The sequence below is a fragment of the Mangifera indica genome, chromosome 6 (genome assembly GCF_011075055.1).
Source record: "Mangifera indica cultivar Alphonso chromosome 6, CATAS_Mindica_2.1, whole genome shotgun sequence".
Lineage (NCBI taxonomy): Eukaryota > Viridiplantae > Streptophyta > Magnoliopsida > Sapindales > Anacardiaceae > Mangifera > Mangifera indica.
Window position 1 is genome coordinate 18,317,122 of NC_058142.1, and position 23,725 is coordinate 18,340,846.

General features: G+C 34.4%; 3 protein-coding genes and 1 pseudogene across 4 annotated transcripts; 2 read left to right on the forward strand and 2 right to left on the reverse strand.

Annotated features, from left to right (window-relative positions):
* Positions 1-138: 138 nt before the first annotated feature.
* On the forward strand, positions 139-2,666 carry LOC123219753 (annotated as a pseudogene).
* Positions 2,667-5,431: 2,765 nt separating this feature from the next.
* LOC123219754 (putative disease resistance protein RGA1) lies at positions 5,432-6,496 on the forward strand. The gene is made up of 2 exons (XM_044641735.1): positions 5,432-6,061; positions 6,212-6,496. Exons 1-2 carry the CDS (start codon positions 5,432-5,434, stop codon positions 6,494-6,496), a joined length of 915 nt encoding a protein of 304 aa, XP_044497670.1.
* A 2,770-nt stretch (positions 6,497-9,266) lies between these two features.
* On the reverse strand, positions 9,267-11,744 carry LOC123219755 (putative disease resistance protein RGA3). The gene has a single exon (XM_044641736.1). It carries the CDS (start codon positions 11,742-11,744, stop codon positions 9,267-9,269), a length of 2,478 nt encoding a protein of 825 aa, XP_044497671.1.
* Positions 11,745-13,993: 2,249 nt separating this feature from the next.
* LOC123219216 (DNA polymerase eta) lies at positions 13,994-23,345 on the reverse strand. 2 transcript variants are annotated; one of them, XM_044641026.1, is made up of 16 exons: positions 23,182-23,345; positions 21,682-21,802; positions 21,474-21,585; positions 21,222-21,392; positions 20,136-20,300; positions 19,919-20,022; positions 19,577-19,696; positions 18,089-18,212; positions 17,505-17,618; positions 17,151-17,366; positions 16,580-16,688; positions 16,381-16,511; positions 15,888-15,960; positions 15,665-15,798; positions 14,537-14,642; positions 13,994-14,453 (listed from the first exon to the last, which is right to left on the reverse strand). In XM_044641026.1, exons 1-16 carry the CDS (start codon positions 23,255-23,257, stop codon positions 14,176-14,178), a joined length of 2,154 nt encoding a protein of 717 aa, XP_044496961.1. In that variant the 5' UTR covers positions 23,258-23,345; the 3' UTR covers positions 13,994-14,175. The 2 variants fall into 2 exon arrangements, with proteins under 2 accessions (XP_044496961.1, XP_044496960.1); XM_044641025.1 differs by having other exon boundaries at positions 15,885-15,960.
* Positions 23,346-23,725: the final 380 nt, after the last annotated feature.

The following is a 23,725-nucleotide window of genomic DNA, read 5'->3' on the forward strand; positions in this document are numbered from 1 at the left end:
TCATAAATCCATTTCCTTGTTTTGCGGTGTGTGGAAGATGTTAGTTGTGAACTATAAGTGCGTAGATTTTTCAAATTTGTAAAGGCCATGTCGCAATAACAAGAATATGAAAAAGTGGGCAAGCTAGTCATCAGGTTCATGAGCTCAGCCATGGAGCTCAACCTCATAGATATCATCTCCGCCTCCGGTGATGGCATATTTCTCTCACCTTATGACTTCGCAAGTGGGCTCCCCACCAAGAATCCTGACGCCTCCGTTTTGCTTGACCGTTTGCTAAGGCTCTTGGCTAGCTATGATATACTTAAGTGCTCGATTAGAACTGGAGAGAATGGAGAAGCTGAGAGATTGTTTAGTGCTGCACCTATTTTGCAAGTTCTTTGTTAAAAATGAAAATTGGAGGGTCGGTTGGGCCTTTGTTTCAATTGCAACACGACAAGGTCCCCATTCAGAGCTGGTATTTTTACTTTTTAACTTCTTTTAATTATTATCTTGTTTGAGAGTTGGGTTAAATTTGGGATACTGTAATCTTCGTTGTCAGGTATCACCTAACTGATACTCTCCTGGAAGGCGGAATCTCTGCATTTGAATACTCAGAGAAGGATCCTACGCATAGCCAGTAGTTCAACAAAGCAATGTCAAACTACCTTGATCATGAAGAAGATGGTCCAAGTTTACAAAGGATTTGAAAATGAAGGCCTCAAATCCTTAATAAGATCTGTGTAGGTGTTGAACATGTTGGTGGAGATATGTTCTTAAGTGTTCCAAAAGGCGATGCCATTTTTTTGAAGGTACGTGCATTCCTAGGACTTCAGTTTGCTGGTAATGTAAGGGCAGTTAACAATTTATGGTTTATTGGGCAGAAATGAAATTTAGAGGGCCTAGAATAACAGTAAAATATAAGAGGTTAAGAAAATGAATAAAAGAGTCAATAAAAATTTAAGGGACTTTATTGATAGTTTACATATATAAAGGTAAAATGTTTTTTGGCAATCCAGTCCAAAACACTCAAAACTCGAACATAATATTACTCTACCCCAACCGACCCTCTTTCTTCACTCCAATCTAACGTTTACAGTAATCAAATTGTATATTATATCGTATATCAAAAAGTTAATTTTGCATATCTTGTATTGTACCATACTGCATGATATTTCCTTTTTTAAAATAATAATAATAAAAAATTTTGATTTTTATATCATCATCTTGAAAAACAGTACATACATCCCTTTAAATTTTATAATTTCTTAAATACAATTCTATCATGTCATCACTTCTCAAAAAAAAGTGAATCAATTGTATCATTAATATGTTTTTTATCATACAATATGTCTATTTTATTATATTAATATATTTTAAGATATGTATTATTTTCTATCTATATTATATCATATTATATTATGCGTACCATATATGGTAAAATACTAAGGACCATGACTGGGATAGGTTGGACAAGATTTGCTTGAAATGTACACTAAGCCACTCAACCCATCTTAACTAAATCCATTCTAATGCTAAAATAAATTTTAATAGAATCATCATAACATATTTTAAATTTATTATTTTTAGATATAACTGTCATTCATATTGTTATAAATAATTAAATATTTTTATTATTGATCAAATTTATTTCAAAATAATTATTTTAGGGTATTACTGAAATTTAAATTTATGATAAATTATTAAATTTATAATTAATTGCCTGAGTTATACTTTAACTTTTTAAAAAACGATAATAATACTCCATATATATATAGTTTTAGCTTATAGTTTTTTTTTAAATATTTAGTTAGACAATATATATATATATATTGGTGGTATAAATATCTCTTGGATTATTTTATGGGCATTTTAAGAGTAATTATGAATAAAGCAATGAAGGAGGTGATGTGTCAAAATTAGGGTTGAAATCAAGCTAAGTTGGCTTAGACTCAATTCCATATTCGATTTGAATGAGTTCAAATAATTCATCTTCTTTTCTTTATCTTTAATGACCCTTTTAATTTTTTTTTTTTTTTTTTTGGATCCCTATTGTCAGTTGGGCTGGATTGGAATGTATCCTACCTAAAATAGGTTAGGTGGTCTCATCAAACATTGCCTGCGAGAAAGACGCGTTAATGATGATTGTCCAACGGGAGGAAGATAAAGGACACTTAAAGAATATGAGAAATTAGCTTTGAATTACAGATTTTCTGGGTGTGACGTGATATGTTGTGTAGCACCAAACAATGGCCCAACCGTCACTCCATTATCATTCTTAACAAAGAACTTGCAAATGGGTGCAGCACTAAACAATCTTTCAACTTCTCCATTCTCTCCAATTCTAATCGAGTATTTAAGTATATCATAGCTAGCCAAGAGCCATAGCATACGGTCAAGCAAGACGGAGGCGTCAGGGTTCTTGGTGGGGAGCCTGCATGCGAAGTCAGAAGGTGAGAGAAATATGCCATCACCGGAGGCGGAGTTGACATCTATGAGGTTGAGCTCCATGGCTGAGTTCACGGACCTGATGGCTAGCCCACTTCTTCATATTCTTGTTCTTGCGACATGGCCTTTGCAACTTTGAAATATCCCGGCGCTTATAATTTTTTTCTTTCCAGTTCACATCTTAAGACATCAGTCTAAATTAGTAATTATATTACATGCATGCTAACATCATTGGTATTTGTTCAAAGATTGGTGTTAAGTAATGAGAATTTAAGGCGGTGCTTTCATTTAAAAACAAAATTTCACGCCTATTCTTGCAACCGAAAGGCCAACAATCAATTAATAATCTAGGCTAAAGGATTTATTCTTACTCAAAGTTTGTTGTATTCCCAAATTAATATTTATTAAATATTAAAAAACTAAACACCTATACGAGAGTTGTTAAAATTAACAGAATCAGTTAACGTTATCTATTTCCCTCATAAGTTTAGAAATTAATAATTTTTCCTCAGGATTAAACTGTAAAATGTTATATTTTCTCCTTTAGAGTTTTTTTTTCTTTTCTCTTTTCCCTTTTTTGGCGTCGTCACTAGCCAACTTCTCTCTCCCTCCCTTTTTTTCCACTTTTCCAAGACGATTCTTCATCTGGAGAAGACTCTGAATTTCAAGAAGAAAAGGGGAGAGAGAGGGAAGTGGAAAATATATATTATAGAGGGAAGTCCGCTAGTGATGGGGTTGGAAAAGAAGAGGAAGAAAAAAAAACTATAAGTAGAAAATATAACATTTTAAAATTTAATCTAATGAGAAAATTATTAGTTTTCTAAACCTAAAAAAGAAATTTATAACATTTTTTTCTTTTTAATATATTACTAGTTAAATGATAATTTTAACTCTGAAATTTAACAGGTTCTGTTAATCTTAACCTCCCACGGGTGGGTGTTTAGGTTTTTAATATTTAACTAGTATTAATTTGGAAATGTAATAAACTTTGAGTGAGAATAGGTCCTTTGGCCAATAATCTATATTGAAGTTCACAAGTCATACAATGTGTAAAATCAAACTCACAAGTAACATCTTCCATACACCAAGAAACAAGTAAATGGATTCATGACTTGTATTTTATTTTATTTTTTAGTCTGAACTCGAAATTAATAAATAGTAATGATATATGCTAATGAGATTTTTCATTATTAATTGGTGTAAGTTGCATAGGCTATGATGGTATTGATTATGATCAGGTTATAAAATGTATTCTGAATAGACTATATATAAGAAGTGTACGTATTTTTGTATATTTCTCTCTTGTCCCACTCTTTTGCAGTGGTATTTATATTTATAGGATCTAAAAAAAGATGTTAGATTTCCTTTGTTGTTACGAATGACCATAGAAAAATTCTTTTGATTTTAGACAAATTATTGTTAAACGTATGTCTTCATGATAGGTTTATCTGCATTCTTTGACTGATATAGGAAAAAGGGTTGCTCTTCAATCGCCAATCCTGCAGACTAATTGCAATTGCTTGAACGTATTTCCTCGAAACGATACTTCTCCGGGAGACATCCCACAGGCAGAAGAACACCATATTATAAAAATACCAGCGCCCTACGCTTAAAAGGATGACAACAAAAGACGATGTTACTAATCATGATAGTTAAATTGCTGATCGTATTATCATATACATATTTACTACATCATTATTTTTTTAAAAAGTGTATCGATCTGTACCAATAATATATATCATATCGTAGAATTTGTATCTTATTGTATTAATTTAATATACTTTATAATATATATCATTTTCTATCTGTATCGTGTTATAAGATACGCACAGTATATAGAAAGATATTTATAATTATGCTACTAATAAGATTGTTGAATCCTTACCAGAATGCTAATCCCATGTTATGTTACCTAATAAAGTAGTTACACTACATCCTTTCAGGTATCTAAATTCCTGCAGCTGGGCTTTGTTTAAGAAATCCATGCTTCATTCCCCATGTTGTCCTGTTTCAGGAAATATAGATTTACAACCTACTCATTATAAAAAGACTATAACATCATTTTTCACTTTCCACCAATTCATTATCCCAATCCTTCTTTCCACTCAAAGAACATGGCAGAATCATTTCCATCGAGGATTGCAGCTAACATATTGACGAAGATAGACTTCCTTGATTCCCCAGACAGTGGCTTGTGTTGAATCTTCGAAAAGAAATACTGAAAGGCCAAAGAAATCTTGTTCAATGGTAAAGTCGTACTCATGAAGGCCGAAGCACAACAGTTACATAATCAGAAGCTGGAGGACGGGCTCGCAAAGCTTTCAAAACTGTTGTATGACGCTGAGGATCTCTTGGATGAATTGAAGTGTGAAGTGCTGGCGACACAGGTAGGCAAACTCAATATCCTCAAATATTATCTTAAAATCAAGGTGACTAAAAAGAGCTCAGATGATATGGTAGATAATATTCAGTCTAGATCTATAGATGACAAGGATCCACACACTAAGCTTATTTATTCAGGAGATAATGCAATGAACCACCCCTTTGTGGGCACTTCTCAAGTTTTTGGACGAGAAAATGATAAGAAAAACATTATAGACTTGTTGATGAAGCCTAACAAAAAAGATGAAAGGGCGTCTGTAATTCCTATAGTTGGCCTAGGGGGCATGGGAAAAACCACTCTTGCCAAACTAGTGTACGATGACAAAAAGATAGATGAGCAGTTTAAGTTAAAAATGTGGATAAGTGTACCTGAGGACTTTCATATGATTAAGCTGATGAAAGAAGTTATACTTCTGCAACTGGGAAAAATGATGCTGAATTGGGAGTCGTTGAGTTAGAAGCCTGCTTGTTGAAAGAATAGGTTGGTAAGAAATTTCTGCTCTTCTTGGATGATGTGTGGAATAAAAATTATGATAGATGGGACAAGTTGAAACAATTATTCACGCAAGAAGCAAACGGAAGTAAAATATTGGTTACAACGAGAAGCAGCCAAGTTGCGTCATTAATGGGCACTGCTGATAGCTATCCTTTGCAAGGCCTTTCCCATCAGGATTCTAAGTTGTTGTTTGAGAAATTTGCTTTCGGGGATGACGCAGACAAAGCAAATTCAAATTTGACTGCAATCGGAGAAGAAATAGTGGAAAGAAGTGGCCATGTTCCCTTAGTCTTGAAAACTTTAGGTACCCTACTTCATAAAAACACAATAAAGGATGAGTGGCTGATAATTAGAAACAGTATCAAATGGGAGCCAGAACAAGGTAGAAACAACATTCTATCAGCGTTGAAATTGAGTTATGCTCATTTGCCATCTCATTTGCAAAGATGTTTGACCTATTGCTCCTTGTTTCCAAGGAATTTTTGTTTCAGCAGTGATTATATGATTTGTAATTGGATAGCGCATGGTTTTCTTCAATCTCCTGCTGAATATGAAGACCTGGAAGATGCTGGGTTGCGGTATTTAAAGAAATTATTTTCGAGGTGTTTCTTTCAAGATATTGAAGATCATGGCTATTTATTCACTTTTAAAATGCATAATCTTACATATGATCTTGTGGAGAAGATGGCACAAGCAAACTACAGAACGGTAGATCTCAGAATCTTGCATGACGACGTAAATTCTCAGCAGTTGTGCTCGGCATATTTATTTTCTTGGCATTGGAAATGGCAATAAAAAAGTTCCATTTATTTCGAACAATTTAGGGACCATCATCATGCAAAGTCTACAATCTGAGAGTCTTAGTGAATCTTTTGTTAATAAATTGATATCGAATTTTAACCGTCTCAGGCTGTTATGTTTAAGCGGTTTCAGTTCAAAGAGCTGTCAGATTCTGTAGCTGAATTGAAACATTTGAGATCTCTTGACTTATCTTGGAATTCAGAATTGGAGAAACCCCATGAGGCTATTTGCAAGCTTCTGAATCTGCAAACCTTGAAACTTCGTGGTTTTTCAGCTCTTGAGAATTTACCCCGAAACATACAGAAGATGATTAGCCTCAGATATATGGAATTAACTATACAGTGCGAGCGTCAACCAGAAATTGGTACTGAAAGTTTCAAAGCTCTCCAGTAACTGCACTTACACAAGTGCAAGAAACTAGAAAGTTTTCTTGGAGCAATGGAGAGTCTCACTACCATCCGAACATTGATTTTGCAAGGATGTGAATGTGATAACTTGACATCGTTGCCAGAAAATGTAAAACTTCTGAAGAGGTTGCAGAAGCGGGTGATACGGAGCTGTTCTAAGCTAGATCTGAAGATGGACTTTCCAGGAGAAGGCCTCAGGCTGAACCTGAAAGTGTTTATGAATTATGAATTGCAAGAGCCGGTGAACTTACCCCAATTGATTCTTCAGGGTTCTGCTAACACTTGAGTACATTCGAATTGAAGGATGTCCCAAGGTCACTGAATCACCAGCATGGCTTGCAAATCTCACAGCAATTCAAAAACTTGAGATTGTAAGTTGCTCAGGATTGTCATACCTGCCACCTGGGATGGAGAAACTCACAGCCCTTAGAATAGTGATTCGAAACTCTCCAAAACTGAGTGAAAGCTGCAAACAGAAGTTGCCAGACTCTCCTTATTTGGAGATTGACCTTGACCCTGAAGTTGCTTCATCCTCAAACGACAGTGATGACCAGGCTTGTGCAAATTTCCTCCCATTTTTTAATTTTTCACACACGTATTTGTGTCTGTAAGGCACACACAATTCGAGTTAAAGTTCTATTTCAACAATTCAGATTGAGATTAAATTGTTTGTTTATTCGATACTATTGTTCATTTTGTAGAGAACTCCAATAAGACTGTATACTAACTCGAATAAGCTTAAACTCAAATTAAATATTAAAGATTTGATTTCAACTTGAGCTAGGATTAAATAATCAGCCCCCGCAATAACTGCTATTTTTTACTGTGTAAGGAGTTCTGTTTATTTTAATTTTTGTTTCCTAATATCTAAAATAACCCTTTTTCTTGTTATGTTGTGCACTGTTGCACATTCTAAGAAATTCTACGGGGGCCCTGCAAGCCAAGAAGTTCAGCTCCGTTTCCTGCTTATTGTGATGCTTTTTTTATTTGTGTTCTTGGATTGTATGTTGTGTTTATACTTTCATGGAACTTCAAGGGGAACATATAATTCAGTATATCTTGCTAGCATTGAATAACGCTTTTGAACGATTTCCAAGCTACTGTTTGTTTGTTTTATCTCTATTTCCTTTATTCCGGATTATCTTAAAATAAATATAGCTCACTTTTTATTTGTGTTGAGAGTTCAGATCGAATTCCGTTGATCTTGCTTGTATTGAATAATTCGGCAAAGTTCGAATCTGTTGTAAGTCCAACCCAGCCCAAAGATAGATGAAACTTTATAAGTAATCCTTGGGGTCAGCATTTCTGTAGGGAAATCCTTCGCCACCCTAAGCGAAGGTATATCCAAAAACTCAGCCACCTCAACTTGAACACCACTGTACATGCCATTAGTAACCTTCCTTTCAAGTAAAATTAACAAAATTTATATATTACATACTCAATGTCTTCCATGGAAGTTCAATTCACAGAAGCTGGATCAGTTGCCAAAGCGATAGAGAGATCCTTTGCATACAACTCGAATGCGCTGGCAGTGGTCATCTTATCAACCCAAAACTTCTGCGATTTCGATTTATTATTGAAGTTGATTGCTAATAATAAAAGTAATCATGAAAAGGATACCGGCCAAGACTTAACCTGTTTCTTTTCTAAAAGAAAAGCTCCAGCATGAAGGCGATCGAGAATATCTGTGGAGTCAGCAAAGCTAAGATTCACACCTAGAATTTATAGGATGAGATGTCTCAGAAAGAAACAGAAAGGGGTTCGTTAAATTTGAATTATTTCCTAAGCTGACTCAATTTTTTATGCAATAACTCTGAGAACGTGCCAAGATGCCATGAACCACTGAGAAAAACTGGATTACACCGAACCCCCAGTTGTCGTTTCTTTGAAATAGATAAGCATGAACGCTCACCTGCTGTTGTCGTTTTTTAAACAAGTTCAAGCCTTCAGAGTCAGTCAAAAGATGAATTGAAGGAATATTTTGTGTGGGGTTTGATAACTTAAAATAATGGAATATGTCAAATGTGAGTAGCCATTTAACGCAGAGTCATTTTTTTTTTTTTTCCTTCTTATCAAGTGCCAAGCATGGTTTCTTCAATACCATTCACGCACCAACTCAATTAATTAAAGACGGGCGAGTTCAAGTTAAGATTGACTTTTTTTCCATAAACAAACTAAGTTTGAGTCAATTCAAACATTCAAGTTTGAGTTGACTTTAATCAAATCTAAAAATAAATTATTTTTCAACTAAGTTTGACTTTTCGATTCTTTAATCTTGAAATAGACCTTTTAGATTCAAACTAATCACAAGCTCACCCTTGTTCAAGTTTAGCCCTCATCAAATCCAACCTGAATGGAGGATGAGCTAAATTGTAACCAAGCAGGGCCATCAAATCAGCTTGCTCAAAGTTGCTTAAAACTCAATGAATTGGCCCAATACCATATTTGAATTGATAGATTGGAAATAGTTATAAAGCATTATTTAGGGCAAAGATGATTAACATGAATCAAGATATAAAATAAAAATTAAAGGAGATAAAACTGAAAATAATTAACAAGAACGAATCTGAATAGAAACAGATGAAACAATTCATTAATGGTTCTTTAACTGACAGAATCCTGAATACAGTTACAAGTAGTTTAACAACACAAGCAATTCAAGATAGCAGAAAGTTCTAATTTCTTCTGGCGGCAATAACAACAATTTTCCAGGCTAATAATAATAAAAACAAGCAGGGAGATTTATACATACCTCTTTATTCATTAATTAAGTAATTGTAGAGTTTTGATGAAGCAATTGCAGAGTCAAGATGAATCTCCTTAACATGAGAAATTTTTTTCCAATTCTGTCTGCAGCTTTCACTTAGAATAGGAGAATTCTGTATCTTCAGTTCTTTAAGGGAAGTGAGTTTGTTCATCCCATTTGGCAGACATGACAATTCTGGACAACTTCCAAATTCAAGTTTCTGCAGTGCTGTGAGATTTGCAAGCCATTCTGGTAGTGCTTTCAGACTTGGACATGCTTCAATCTTCATGTACTCTAAAGTTTTTGCAGAGCCTTGAAGAATCAATTGGGGCAAATCCACTAGCTCCAGCAATCCATTAATCATGAACACTTTAACATTCAGGCAATGTTCTTCTTCCTTGTCTTGTAAGTCCATCTTCAGATTAAGCTCCGGGCAATTGTATATAACCAGCTTCTCCAATCTCTTTAGATGTTTTATACTGCAAGGGAGTGAGATCAAGCTGTAACAACCCTGCAGAATCAATGTATTGAGGCTGCTGAGACTCTGCATTTTGTCAGGCAAAGTTACCAGATGGTGGCAGTCACTTAAGTGCAAATGTCGAAGAGAACTCAAACATTCAATTCCATTTTGTGGTAGACGTCTCTCTTTCGTAGTGATTTCCAGATATTTGAGGTTAATCATGTTCTGCATATTGCTGGGTAACTTCTTCAGCCCTGAACACCCACAAAGTCTCAAAGTTTGCAGCATATAAAGCTTTGAAATTGACTCTGGAAGCTCCTCAATAACAGAGTTCGAACATAAATCAAGAAATCTCAAATGTTTCACTGAAGAGACAGAATCTGGCAGCTCCTCAAATCGAAGACCATTTAAGCACAACATCCGGAGATACCTAGAATTCGATACGCAACTACTGACAAAGGATTGAGTAACATTCTTGGACTGCAAACTTGGAAAAAGAATGGTACGAGTAGCTCTTAAGTTCTTCAAGAGCTCTGCAACCTTCTCAGAATGTTGAATGTCAACAAAGGAGAAATGTCGAACAATTTGGGCGATATGCTTGGGAGCCAAACTATCCCTTGAACACTCTCTTGGGGTCACAGAGGTTGCAAGATCATGGACAACATCATGCATTTTAAAGGTAAAGCAATAACCGTTATCTTCAATATCCTGAAACAAACACCTTGAAAATAATTCCTTCAAGTATCTCAACCCAACATCTTCCAACTCTTCCGTTTCATTAGAAGATGCAAGAAAACCAAGTGCCATCCAGTAATGAACCAGATAATCACTGGTAAAACGATAACCCTTTGGAAACAATGAACAATAAGCAAAACATCGTTGCAAGTGACACGGCAGATGATCGTAACACAACTTCAACGTTGGCAGGATGTCGCCTGTCCCTCGTTCTAGTAGCCTTAATTCCTGACTATCCTTTATGAGCATCCATTCGTGCTTGTATGTATTCTGATAAAGTACGCTACCCAAAGTCTTCACTACCAAAGGAATCCCCCCACAATTCTTCACAATTTCGTCTCCAATTTTAATGAGATTTGGATAGTTTTTCTCCACGCCATCTCTGAACGCCCGTTTCACAAACAACAACATAGAATCCTCATGAGAAAGACCTTTCAAGACATAAGCAGGAACAGTGCCCATTGTCAAGGCAACTTGGTTACTATTCGTAGTAACCACAATTTTGCTTCCCCTAGCACAATCCATCAATATCTCTCTCAAATCATTCCAATGAACAAGACTCTCAGACCCCACATCATTCAAGACCATGAAAAGCTTCTTCCCATTTGCAGAAGTAGAAACTTCTTTCATCAATTTACTAACTTCAAACTCATCAGATGCACACACCCACATCTTCAATTCGAAGTTTTTATCCACCCTTTCATCATTATACACCATTTTTGCGAGCGTTCTTTTCCCAATACCTCGAATCCCAACTATAGGAATGACTGAGAAGCTTTCCATCTCGCCTGGTTGCATCAGAAGGTTTACAATATTTTCTTTATCACCTTCCCTACCAAAAACATTATCCTCAAACGAGCTCCTGGAAAAGACTCGTCTGACGTCGGTACGCTCGCTAAGATTAAATTTCGACATGCTTCCTTCAACCTCATCTAGTCTCTTCCTAATCTCCTTAATTTTAGGACTCATTTTGAATTGAAAGTTTGAGAAGAAGGAGGTTACCTTTGGCTTCTCCACTTGTCTCCTCGAAGCTTCGCATTCGAATTCATCCAACACATCCTCCGCATCGTAAAGGACATATTTGAGCTTCCAGAGCCAGAAGCGGATCTCTTGGTTATGCGCCTGCTTTTCCTCGGCATCCAGAAGCACAGCTTTGATGGTGGACAAAGTTGCTTCGAGCTTTCGCAAGTCGGGTTCGAGAGTGCCCGAAGACAAGCTCTGTTCTTTGGAGACAAGGGAGCTTAGTTTGATCAAAAGGTTCGTTGAAAAGCTGAATAGAAAGGATTCCGCCATAGTGAGAAGATGAAGCAAGCATAAAGAGAGAGAGAAATGAGCTGGCTGGTATTTGTAGAGGTCAGTCACGTAAACGTTTTTGATGAGTATAGAGCAAGGGCAAATTTTATGTCAACTCCTATCTATGATAGAGTAAAATCAAACCCTCCTAGTTTCAAAAGATAACAATATCACCCTTTATTGTGTTAACTTTAGATGGCTTTCATTATTGTATCAATAATATACTCTTCATCAATAAAATTATATATACAAACAATAACATATCATCATATCATTGAATTTTATTTTATCTTTAATTTAAAATTATTCAATCACATAGTAATATGTCATTATTTATGTATAAAATTACGTATATTATTTGTGTACATAACACTACTCATATTTTATATACGTACAAAAATGGTATAACTAAACCAATACTAAGTTGGTTCAAGTTTGAAGGCCAACTTAGCTTAATTTGATTTAAATCAAATTCTTTTAGGTCAAGCTCGAGCCAAGATGGTTGACTTGTTTTCAAAATTGGGTTGAACTCTATCTAGAAACAGTTCAATTCAATTTGGCTTATGAGTCAGGCAGATAGATCAAGTCAATTCAAGCATAACTCGTAACTTGTTTGGAGTCAAATAAAAAATTGTTAGAACAATATTGTTTTTGTTTATTATTAGATAAAATTTGTTATCAACATGTGACAAACGATTCAAGTCATAAACTTGAATTGAGATTTAAGGATTAAGTTAAATTTAAACTAGTTTTAATTTTAGTTAGACAAACTCAAAACGAACTTAAGTCATTATATCTTTATTTAATCTAAACTCAAATCAAGAGATATTCAAACTCCATTTGATCCATGTTCAAGTCTGAATAGATACTAATAAATATAAACAAACTGATATTTTATCATGATATTAGATAATTTAATTTTTAACTATATTTTTATTTAAAATCACTCATTCACATAATAATATATCAATTTATTATACATATTTGTACTCAACCATTTGTATATAAAGTATTATTGTTTTTTTTTTTTTTATATAACCCTTAAAATTCAATCTATTTTTTATGTTTCTTGAATTAGAAAATAGATATAATAAATGAAAGTTAAACTTCAACTGAAGATGACATTCCTAAAATAATATTCCTAATATTCAAAATTAGACATTAAAATTAACAAAGCAAGTGATGATATTGTTATTTTGCGAACTCTTGCCTTGACAAATTGAAGATGACACTCCTAATTTTCACAATTGAAAGTTAAAACTAACAAGAAGAAGGGTGGTGTTGTTAATTTATAAACTATAGGGGTGGGATTTTTTTCCGGCCATAGATAGAGGGTCGAGAAAAATTCCTGCAATAAAGGAAGTTGACGTTGAATATTGACCGTTGAATAAGAAACACGGCCTAACTGACAAATGTGGAACCAGGAAACGGAAAAGTCAATATTGATTGGCCATACCAACCTCGTTGTGGGCTTGTTAGTCAATTAATTGTTATCACATTCTTCAAATAATTCGGTGCCCTTTAGAATTCCTCCACACCTAATTTTGTTTTTTAAATCTATTCAACTAAATAAATAATTGATGTTGAAAGAAATTTATTCTTCATTTTCTAGAAGTTTTGTCATAACAGTACAGGCAAATTTGCAACTCATTTATCATACAAAGCTAATAGTTAACTCTAATTCTATTAATTCGATTCAAATTATAATTCAAACTCAAACTATTCAAATTAAATCTAGAAAAAATTAAAATTGATATGTTACTATATGATTTAAATCATCTAATTATTTACTTTATTTTTAATTTAAAATCATTTAATAACATAATAATATATTAATCTATTAGCATTACTCACTCTCCATTCAGTAGTGCAAAAGATATTACTATTCAATCTTATATCTAGAGATAGATTTGAGCCAAAACCTGAATAAAATCTTACTCAAGTTTTGATTGAATTCGGAATTTCAAGATCGAGTTTAACAAGTTTAAGTCAGGTTTAATGATAAATAGTGATGTCAAATATAAGACATGTCACCAAACAAGGTAAAATTAAAAAATCTCGAGAAGGAGAAGAATTGCCAAACATGAAAAGCTCTAGTGAAGAATCACTAATAAACTAGCTCGGTTGAAATCCACCTCCACTTATATCACAAAAATTTGACCCAAATATACATATAGCATGATATCAAGCAAATCTAATTCACCCTTAACCTACAATATCCATAAATTTACAGGCACTGGAGCAGCCTATGAAAGCAATAAGCCACAAAACTGACTTTATTTTATTTTCATTCTACTGTCATGCATGTTCTGTATCATTCTCTTACAAATTAGTGTGTAGCGCAATTTAAGAATGAAAGAACATTTTACAGATACAGATGCAGCTCCATATAAGTTTTTGAGAGAGAACATGGATATCATTTGGGATTCTCCTATCTGTTTTTGGATGGTAAGAAATAATCAGCAATGGAAGAACTTCGTTTTACCATATTTGGTCGCTTATGTGGCCGAAGCCAGGCTCGGATTTCATCTTGGATTTGTGGGGGTAATTCTTCGATCACAGTGGGGTCAATCTCTTCAATCCTGTAATTCCATGCTTCACTTGTTTGTTGAATTTGATCTGAGCTAGATCTGCCACTGTTTGTTGCAGTCTCCGGTAAAAAATTCTCCATTGGCTCCTGAACTTGCATCGATACTGAATAGTAATCACCTGTGAATTGAAAACAACACCAATTAAGCACCTGAAAATGAAAAAAGAACATCGAAATATTACCTAGAAGTGGAATCGTATACCTATGGAAGCTGTAGCATTAGCATTTTGAGAAGATTCAACATGCTCCTGCTTCCATGATGAGCAAAGACTCTGGCTCTTAAAGAAATCCAAGATTGAAGAAGTTCCCTAACACACCATAACCGATAAAACAACAAGAAATTCCTTCTCATTTTCTAGTTTATTTGTAACATGTAAACCAGGCTACTCTTAGGAACCCGACAAACTCTACAGACAACTATTACCAATTGTTAGGAACAAGGCAAATAACATGCAAACAAATTTTTAGAAGAAAATATTGTAAGCAAAAATAGGTAAAAATAGACAATGAATTTGCATTAATTCAACCAGTTTTATAATCGATCAGAATGGCTATTCCTTTATACACAAAATAGTAACAAAAAGGAGAATGAAAATCAACAATTTTCCCCTTTTTGGCTATTGAGAAGCCAGAATCTATTTCTAAATTTTCTAGCCATTCAAAAAGCTAGACTCTCTCCACTTACACTAGCCTTTGAGAGGCCAGCTCCCTCCGTCAATCAATCGAAGGCTACTAAAACAAAACTCACTTTTTCTCCCCTCTCCTTCCCCAATCCCTCTCTTTTCCTCCCTTTTTAATAACAACCCCGGCCATTTCATAACTGTCAACTCCCTCATTTCATAACTGCCCACTTCCCACCTAAATGAGTCTTAACAGCTACATATACATAACTTTTAACATTTAATTTGGACTCACAAATGCATCACAACAAAAGGGCCAAAAATTCTCAGCATCAATACTATTGTTATTCCTCTTGCCTACAAGTAGGATTTGTTCATAAAAGCTATTAGTAAGAACAACATTTTGTCCATCTGGAATTTCCGCAAATTCATCAAATTTCCGTCAATAATAATACTCAAAATTTTATTAACTCTTATAAATTTTCAATGGCAGATATCCAAAGATCTATCATTCAAATTCCACATGTTTAATTGCCTTTGTTTTATCCAAAATTCAACTTGGCACAAATGCCACAACTAATTGCTAAAAACATTCCATATTCTGAAAGGAATAATTGAACACAAAACTTTACTCGGTAGTAGACACATAATTGCAGTTTGATACAATAAATAGCAATAAACATAGATAAAACAGAAGAAACCAGTTGAACCTTGTCTTTCAATTGATTTCTATTTTGTTCCTGCCGCTTCAAATTAGTCATGACAGGTTTAGTCCTGGAGTCATCAGAATGAGCCTGATCCCTCTGTTGCTTACTTTGGTTCAGTCCTGAACAGCTTTCAGTTCCTGAATGAGCAGTTGATGTTAATTACAATGAAACTAAAATCTATCAAGATTAGTGGAAGAGTTATGAGCAATGGTAAATAAGTTACCACCAGAGCAAGAAGATGGTGAAATTTCTGGGGTGAAGCTACAAGATGCCTGCTGTATAATGCAGCAAGATTGATCCTACAAGGACAATAATCTCACATTAGAATCAAATAATAAGAATGATGAACTTACTGTGGTTCCTTGAACTTTATTTCTTTTGTCCTGCCTTTTTTTTTAATGATAGTCTCAAGCTTCATATCCTGATGACAAGTACGACGTGGGTATTCTTTTTAAATATTTATCGGGACAAAATATTGGATTAATACAGTGAAATGTATAGATTATGCACCAAACTTTTGTCCAGGTCACTTTTGATTTGACCTTCAATAGAATCAAGCAGGCCCTCCAACCAGCATATAAGTTAATAAAAATTTTACCAAATCCAACTAATAGTTGTATATGAGACTGAAGAGCGTTGATAAGATTAGACTTCCCATAACAACATATTAACAATCATAGAAGCAAGTTATTCTTAAAAATGATGCTCATGTTTGAAACCTGTTCTTTGTATGCATCTGTTCTCTCTACTTGTTGACCCAAACCGGCCACAGAAAGTTTCAGAGGTACTTCTTCACTAGGGAACTCGTCTTGTGGCTCAGTCGGATTCAGTTCGGAATAGCTTTCACTCCCTGAACGAAAACAACTTATTAGGAATTCAACAAAAAATGACATAAAAATGACAGTCATGTAAAAAGACCTGAAGGCGACAACAATGTAGTATTTTCAGTAAAGGTAGCTGGCGATTGCTTTAAAGAAGAATTAGATGCATCTTGGCCATGGAAATATTTCGTGATTGAACATGTTCCCTATCAGAGGCATTTTCACAACAAGATACAATGTGTCAAAACTATTATCAAAGATATTCAAGTATAATACACGTTAATCAATCAAAGTTCTATTTACATCAGTAGATATGTCAATAAACAAATTTTAGAAGAGATTAAATTGGACTTTATTTCAAAAATTCTAAGTAAATATTCCACAATGAGAATCACCTACCAGTAGGCAACCACTAATCAGACAGTGGACTCACATTCTTATGGAAAGACTAAACTGAAAAGAAATGGGAAAGGCAGCAAAACATTATCATATATGATAATCTCTCTAAATGTCATGATACACAACTTCCAACCATTTCGGATACTGAGAATAGACTCCTATTGGTAACAATTGGACAGCAAAGTACCACAAATCATAATGATTTTAAGGAAACATGAAGGCCCTATGATATATTACAGATAAATTAATATTGTACTTATAGCACTTACAGACAATGTAGGAACAATTTTACTTGCTGAAAGAGAAAGAGCTGTTATTCCCCATCCATTGTAATGACTTCCTTGAGTTTTAACTCCATATGAGCCTAAATATTCACGTAATCCAGCTTGAAATAGGTTAAAGGAATCTTCTTGAATCTTGGCAGTCCCATACCTTAAAGGGCAAGACTTTGAAGGGAACTTTTTATGAGAATCTGTATCACCTGACTGCAGGAGAACTAAAAATCAGGACAGAGACATACAATAAGTTTTATAAATGTAATTTACCAACAGTTTGATGGACTTTCTGAAGGAAGCTGTGGTAGACAAAATCAATTAAAATGTTGATCAGGAAGGACATGTTACCCTGAATGCACTAGCATGCAGTGTAAGCGTGCGTGCAATGCGCTTGTTTTGCTCCAAATCAGAGCAAAGTCGTTCACTTAGTTCGTCAGAGAGTTGATTGAGCCAGTGTTGAACCTAAAGAGAAGTATCATGGGATAACAATTGAGAGGAATTTAATTGCAACCCACATTTTCAAAATTCCATGTGAAACCTAGTGAAAAGACAAAAAAAAAAGAAACTTGTTTCACCAATCTTTTTGCATAGACAGAACTATACATATATATTCATTTCCTTTGTTATACTTAAAAATTTCTCCAACCTTTCACCAAATTCAAAATTGGACACCAAACATTTCGAAATAAATGATAACGCACCATCTCCCACCATTAGGTGCATAACAATGCACTTGATACAAGCTCACACATTAAAATATTATATTACATTCATTCTTTTAGAAAAGATTTACCCCAAATAAAAACATCTTTTACTACTAAATGACTGCATGAAATGGCATGATCCTACAACCTAAACTTGAATGCACCCATCTACTTATGTACACCATAATTCATAAGAACAATTCATTTGGTTAAGAAAGAAATTCTTACAGAAGCAACTGTCTTTAAAGCCCGAGGACCAGGAAATGACTTCCCAGAGCCATGGCTTTTGGGGAGAAGGCGTGCCTGTACTTCTTCGCCGCTGATTCCTCTTGCAATATTCCATAACCAAGTACTGGAGTGCACATTAGAAATAGAAAATTTAAAAAAAAAAAATCATGACTATAAGCGCAAAAATAGCTACCAATGCTTAAAGTCTTGGGATTTAACCCAAAACTAAGGATCTGAAAACAATTAAAGAGAAGAAAAGAGAAAGAATATTGAGGAACCATTAGTCCCACATATTAAGTTTATAGCAAAGGGTTCAACTGTATATTTAAACTATAAAATGGCCCCCACATGGAGTAGCCAAATTAAATCAAACTATGCATGGACACAAAAAGAGTTCCCACTAGCCCAATTTATTAATTTAAATAATAAGATGAGAGAATTTTTAGGGCTAGAGGACAAGATCTTTAAATTAATTATACTTTTTGACAACATATTGAAATATCATTAACCCTCAAAACTCAAGATCTTAGGAAAAGGACCTAATAATACTGTTAAAACTTGAACAAAAAGAAAATTTAACTTAAACTCTCATAAAATTTTAAGAAAAAATAAAGTATCATCAAAACTAAAATAATATGACATATAACGGAAAAGGCCAAAGGACTATTTCCCGCCCAAGTTTAAGTGTTATCCTAAAGACACACCTGTGAAGTTTGAAAAATCCAAAATCTCACTCATACATTAAAAATCTCAATTAAGATTAAGGATAAAACTGTCTTTTAACAAAAAAAACTAAAGTTTTATTATATTTGGCCCCACTTAGCTTGAAAATCTCACAATTCCCCCCACCTGAAGTTTGAAAAATCAAAATTTCCCCCCTAGGGTTTGCAAATCATGGTTGGAGTCATCAGAAATGGTCGTCTCCGGTGGCGTTGACTCTCCCTCTAGGCTAAACTCTCCCTGCCGATCACTTTCCAGCCACCGGCGTAGGTTATTTCCCCCAACGAAGAGGTTGGGAAGTGATCGGAAGGGACAGTTGAGCCCGGAAAGAGAGTCAACGCCATCAGAGACAACCATCTCTAACAACTCTGACCATGATTTGCAAACCTTAGAGGGGAAATTTTGATTTTTCAAACTTCAGGTGGAGGTTGAATTGTGAGCTTTCAAGCTAAAGGAGAGAATGTAACCAAACTTTATATTTTTAAAATTTTTTATTAAATGACTATTTTGCCCCCAACCATAACTGTGATTTTTAACGGATGGGTGGGATTTTGGGTTTTTCAAACCTCATTAGTGTGACTTTGGGATAGAACTTAAACTTGGGGGGGAAATAGTCCTTTGGCTGAACGGAAAAAGCAGCTGACTTTTAGTCAACTAAAAAGAAACATTTACACAAGACAGAAATTATTTCACAAAAAGCGGAAAAGATTGCTCCACTTATGATCCTACAATTGAAAATACAGACTTTGTTCTCCAATAGAAAGTTACCCAGTATTCACGCCATAAAGTTCTTGCAGCTTAATCTCTGAAAATTTCAAAAGATCACCAACAGTGTTCACACCCAGCTCACTTTGTAAGGATGTACCCAACTTCCCACCAAGCTGTTTCCTGCAAACGAAAATTTGAATTTGGAAGAATGTAATCCAGATTGGAAGAGCATAAAAGTCAGCAACTTCTCTACTTTATACAATTCAAAAGAACCATAAAGAAAAAAAAAATGTTTTCAATTCATTTTACATTCTAGGAATGTAACAAAAAGTAGCACTTCCTCTCACTCCTGTAGTCAATAACATAAACATGAAAAGAATAGTAACTATCACAAAAACCTACATCTTTTTAACTGGCAACAAATTGAGCAGTTCTTTCACAGAAGCAAGGGGCACGACAGTTTGCTGTGCAGGTTTATTCATAGAACTAGCAAGTTTGGCTAGCATCTGCAGACAATTTAAAACATGAGCCTACAGTATAAAATCACAGTTATAAAGATAACCATGTCTATGCAACATTATAACAGAGAAAAAAATAAACAAACCAAGGACTGCAGAACCTTATTATGAGCAACACCAGCAGAACACGTAAATTCAGTCTCCTTCAAAACCTGCTTCCTAAGCTCTGCAACAATGAGGGCCCCACAAGCTAATAATTTATCACGGTGATCAGCCTCACTTCTACATAGCCACTCCCTCACAATTGATTTGGCATCAACTCCATCCTGAACTCAATGCCAGATCCAATATAAGAGTTGCAGGAAATGCAGTACAAAGCTGACAGGAAAAATAAAAAAGAGAGGAATAAAGAAAGAATAAACTGCAAAATGAGCAGTCTCACATCTAATGAAACCCTGTAAATTTCCAAAAAGGCATTGTTCTGAAAATACACAGAATTGTGGTTCCCAAATTACATTTTTTGGATAAGTTAAAAGAGGAAATGATTAAAAAAACAAGTCTTTGACACTTGGGCTTGGGGTTGTAGAAACAAATAAATGAAAAGTATAGATTTCTCTTCTTTATTTTCTGTTGAGTTTATAGATGAGCAGAGAAAAGAAACTGGCCAATCATGAGGGTTAATGAGTAATTCTACCCCATAGTAGGTGAGATCTAAAGCAAAAAGTTCAGTGGCATTGACAAAAGAGAGAATGTGACTTCAGTAATTTCTACCAAAACTTTAATATCTATGTAGAGCATTAGTTGTTGATTTCAGCCAGTGCTAGAAAATCATAGATGTTCAACAATAGTGATTCTCTCTGTACCAGCCCCTGGGACACAATAAAATATAAAATACTGTAAAATTTAAAAAAAAAAAAACTTTTATTCTGTACTGTTTCTGGGTCAACATTCTGAATCTTTAGATATTGAGCAGAGGGTAAATCCCCACCACAGTCGATATGTGTACACTAGTATCAACTAGAGTGTAGAGTTGTCACTAAACAATTTATAAAAAGAGCAAGAGTTTGAGTTCAAATGATTAATGAACAGCTTGGTGGTTTATAACCATTATGCTTTGAGACATTTGTATTGAACTATATGTATAACAATCAGTATCCAGCTGTCATCAAGTTTATCCACTCAATTTAACCATCATAATCTAAGCATTTATGTAATGTTACAGAAAATCCAAAAGCAGTATCTTGTACCCCACTTTCAAGCCCCAATATGTGCGATTTAAGAGCTTCCTCATCTACTACTTCCAAGCTCTCTGGAGGAGTTTCTGCTAGCATAGCTTCTGCAGCATCAGTAAGATCAAGATACACTTCATCAATAGAAGCCCTTTCACAACGACCCTTCCTTGCAAGAATAGATACTACCTGCAAATTTGATAAAAGTCAGCATAGCATTACTTTCAATAATTTTATCAATCCATTCAAAATTTATTTTAAATCCATCACCTCTGAACCCGCATTGCGGTATGTACTCAGATCAGCTTTACCACGAGCTACAGGGACTTGGACTAGCTCAATATGTGGGCATGCTTCCTTTGCCTCATCACCTCTCATTGAACTGAAAATCACACATGAGATACCTAAAGCTAGTGCATTTCTGAGAAGCACTTTGTTACCAATAAAGATCCTCAGAAAGTAACAAAAACTGACTTACCGTTTTACACCATACTTCCGGGCCTCATAGCTAATAGCAATCAGAGCCCCACCTTTCCACTCATTGTACTGCACCACAGCAGTAGGTAAACCCCTCAAATGAGGCTGCTTTCTCTGCTCCACTGCATTGAGAAAAATAACACATTTTCAGAACAGACAAAACTACAGCATAACTAATGCAAGTAAATGTGAAGAGAAAGAGCCTTTTCTTATAAAAAAAAAAAAATTCAGTGCATCATCATTATTTGAGTCCAAAGAAAACAAATTCACCTCTAGTATTGTACCAATACTAACACTCTCAGTAGCAATTCCTACCTCAGTTAATTTAACAAATTACCTAATGCAAGTCAAGTGAAAATGTAGGTTTCACCGTTTCAAGGCTCTGATACTCTTTACTTTCGATGTACCAATACTACCTCAGCTAATTCACCTCTAGTATTGTACCAATACTAACACTCTCAGTAGCAATTCCTACCTCAGTTAATTTAAGAAATTACCTAATGCAAGTCAAGTGAAAATGTAGGTTTCACCGTTTCAAGGCTCTGATACTCTTTACTTTCGATGGATTTCATACCATCCATAATCCTAAAGCTTCAAAAACTGTTCTAATTTTCCAATTAGTCAACCAGCAATAGCAGTATTTCACACTATTAACCTTCTTTTTTCCACATCAGTAAAGCTCAGTTCACCAACATAGTCCAATTCAACTACTTATACACAATGAAAAGCCAAAATTTCTCCATATTATTACTCATAAAAACAAAACTATTCTCTAGAATTCATCAACTTCAACCATCAATAGCAGTATTCACACTATTAACCTTCTTTTTTCCTTGTCAATCAAGCACACTTACCAACATAGTTCAATTCAGCTACAAATACACAATGAAATGCCAAAATTTTACCCATAAAAACAAAACAATTCTCTAGAATTCATCAAATTCAACCATCAATAGCAGTATCTCATACCATTAACCTTCTTTTTTTCTCATCAATCAAGCTCAGTTCACCAACATAGTTCAATTCAGCTACAAATACACAATAAAATGCCAAAACTTCTCCAAAATTTTACTAATAAAAACAAAAATTTTCTCTAGAATCAATCAAATTCAACCATCAATAGCAGTATTTCACACTATTAACCTTCTTTTTTCCTAGTCAATCAAATTCGATTCACCAATATATTTCAATTCAACTACTAGTACACGATGAAAAGCCAAAATTTCATCAAATTTTCTTCGAATTGAACTACAAATAGACTATAAACCTTCTTTTTCCCCATCGACAAAGCAAAGTTCACCAACATAGTTCAATTCAACTACAAATACACAATTAAGAGCAAAAGTTTCTCCAGAATCTTACTCGTGAAAAGAAATTTATTCCCCAGAATTTGTTAAATTTTCTTCGAATTCAAAACAAACAGTGATTTTCTAAAATATATATTCATTTAAATACAAAAAATTAAAAAAAAAATACAAAAGAGAGGGAGAATTGGAAGAACCTTGAACGTAGAAGCAGTCCATGTCAACGTGTGCGATGATCCTGGCATCAGACGATTGTGGCTTCGCCACTGGCATTTCTTTTCCCTCCTCCAATCCTAAGTCGGAAAAAAACGAGGGGGAAAGAATAGAAGCCCCACTAAGTATGCTTTGTCAAGGGCAATTCACAACTACCTCCTCTAAGGTTTAAAAGTACAAGTTACCCCAGAGTTTTTGAGTTTCTCTTCTTTTAACATGAGAATTAGTTTGATTTTTTTTATATTTACAATAATATTTATCACTAATTTTGGAAATAATCTGTTGAAAATGAAAAGAAAAATTGTATTTGACATTTATAGAATATTATAGTAAAAGTATTATTACGTGTATATATTTTTTTATATAATTTAAATATATAATTAATATGTTATTATGTGTGAGAAAGATCGAAAAACCATGAAAAACAAATTCTAACACCTAAGCAAGAGAAGGCAATGCTCAAAGAGAAAATGGAAGAATATGGAATGGCTAAGAATTTCTTTATTAAAAGAAAATAAAACAAGCCCT

Excerpts from the sequence above, each read along its gene's own strand:
- LOC123219754 (XM_044641735.1), top strand. The coding sequence starts at position 5,432 with ATGGGCACTGCTGATAGCTATCCTTTGCAAGGCCTTTCCCATCAGGAT. Across the intron at positions 6,062-6,211 it reads ATTCTCAGCAGTTGTGCTCG|GCTGTTATGTTTAAGCGGTT; the intron begins GCATATTTATTT and ends TAACCGTCTCAG.
- LOC123219755 (XM_044641736.1), bottom strand. The coding sequence starts at position 11,744 with ATGGCGGAATCCTTTCTATTCAGCTTTTCAACGAACCTTTTGATCAAA.
- LOC123219216 (XM_044641025.1), bottom strand. The coding sequence starts at position 23,257 with ATGCCAGTGGCGAAGCCACAATCGTCTGATGCCAGGATCATCGCACAC. Across the intron at positions 21,393-21,473 it reads ACCGCAATGCGGGTTCAGAG|GTAGTATCTATTCTTGCAAG; the intron begins GTGATGGATTTA and ends TCAAATTTGCAG. Across the intron at positions 18,213-19,576 it reads CTTTATGGCGTGAATACTGG|TACTTGGTTATGGAATATTG; the intron begins GTAACTTTCTAT and ends TGTGCACTCCAG.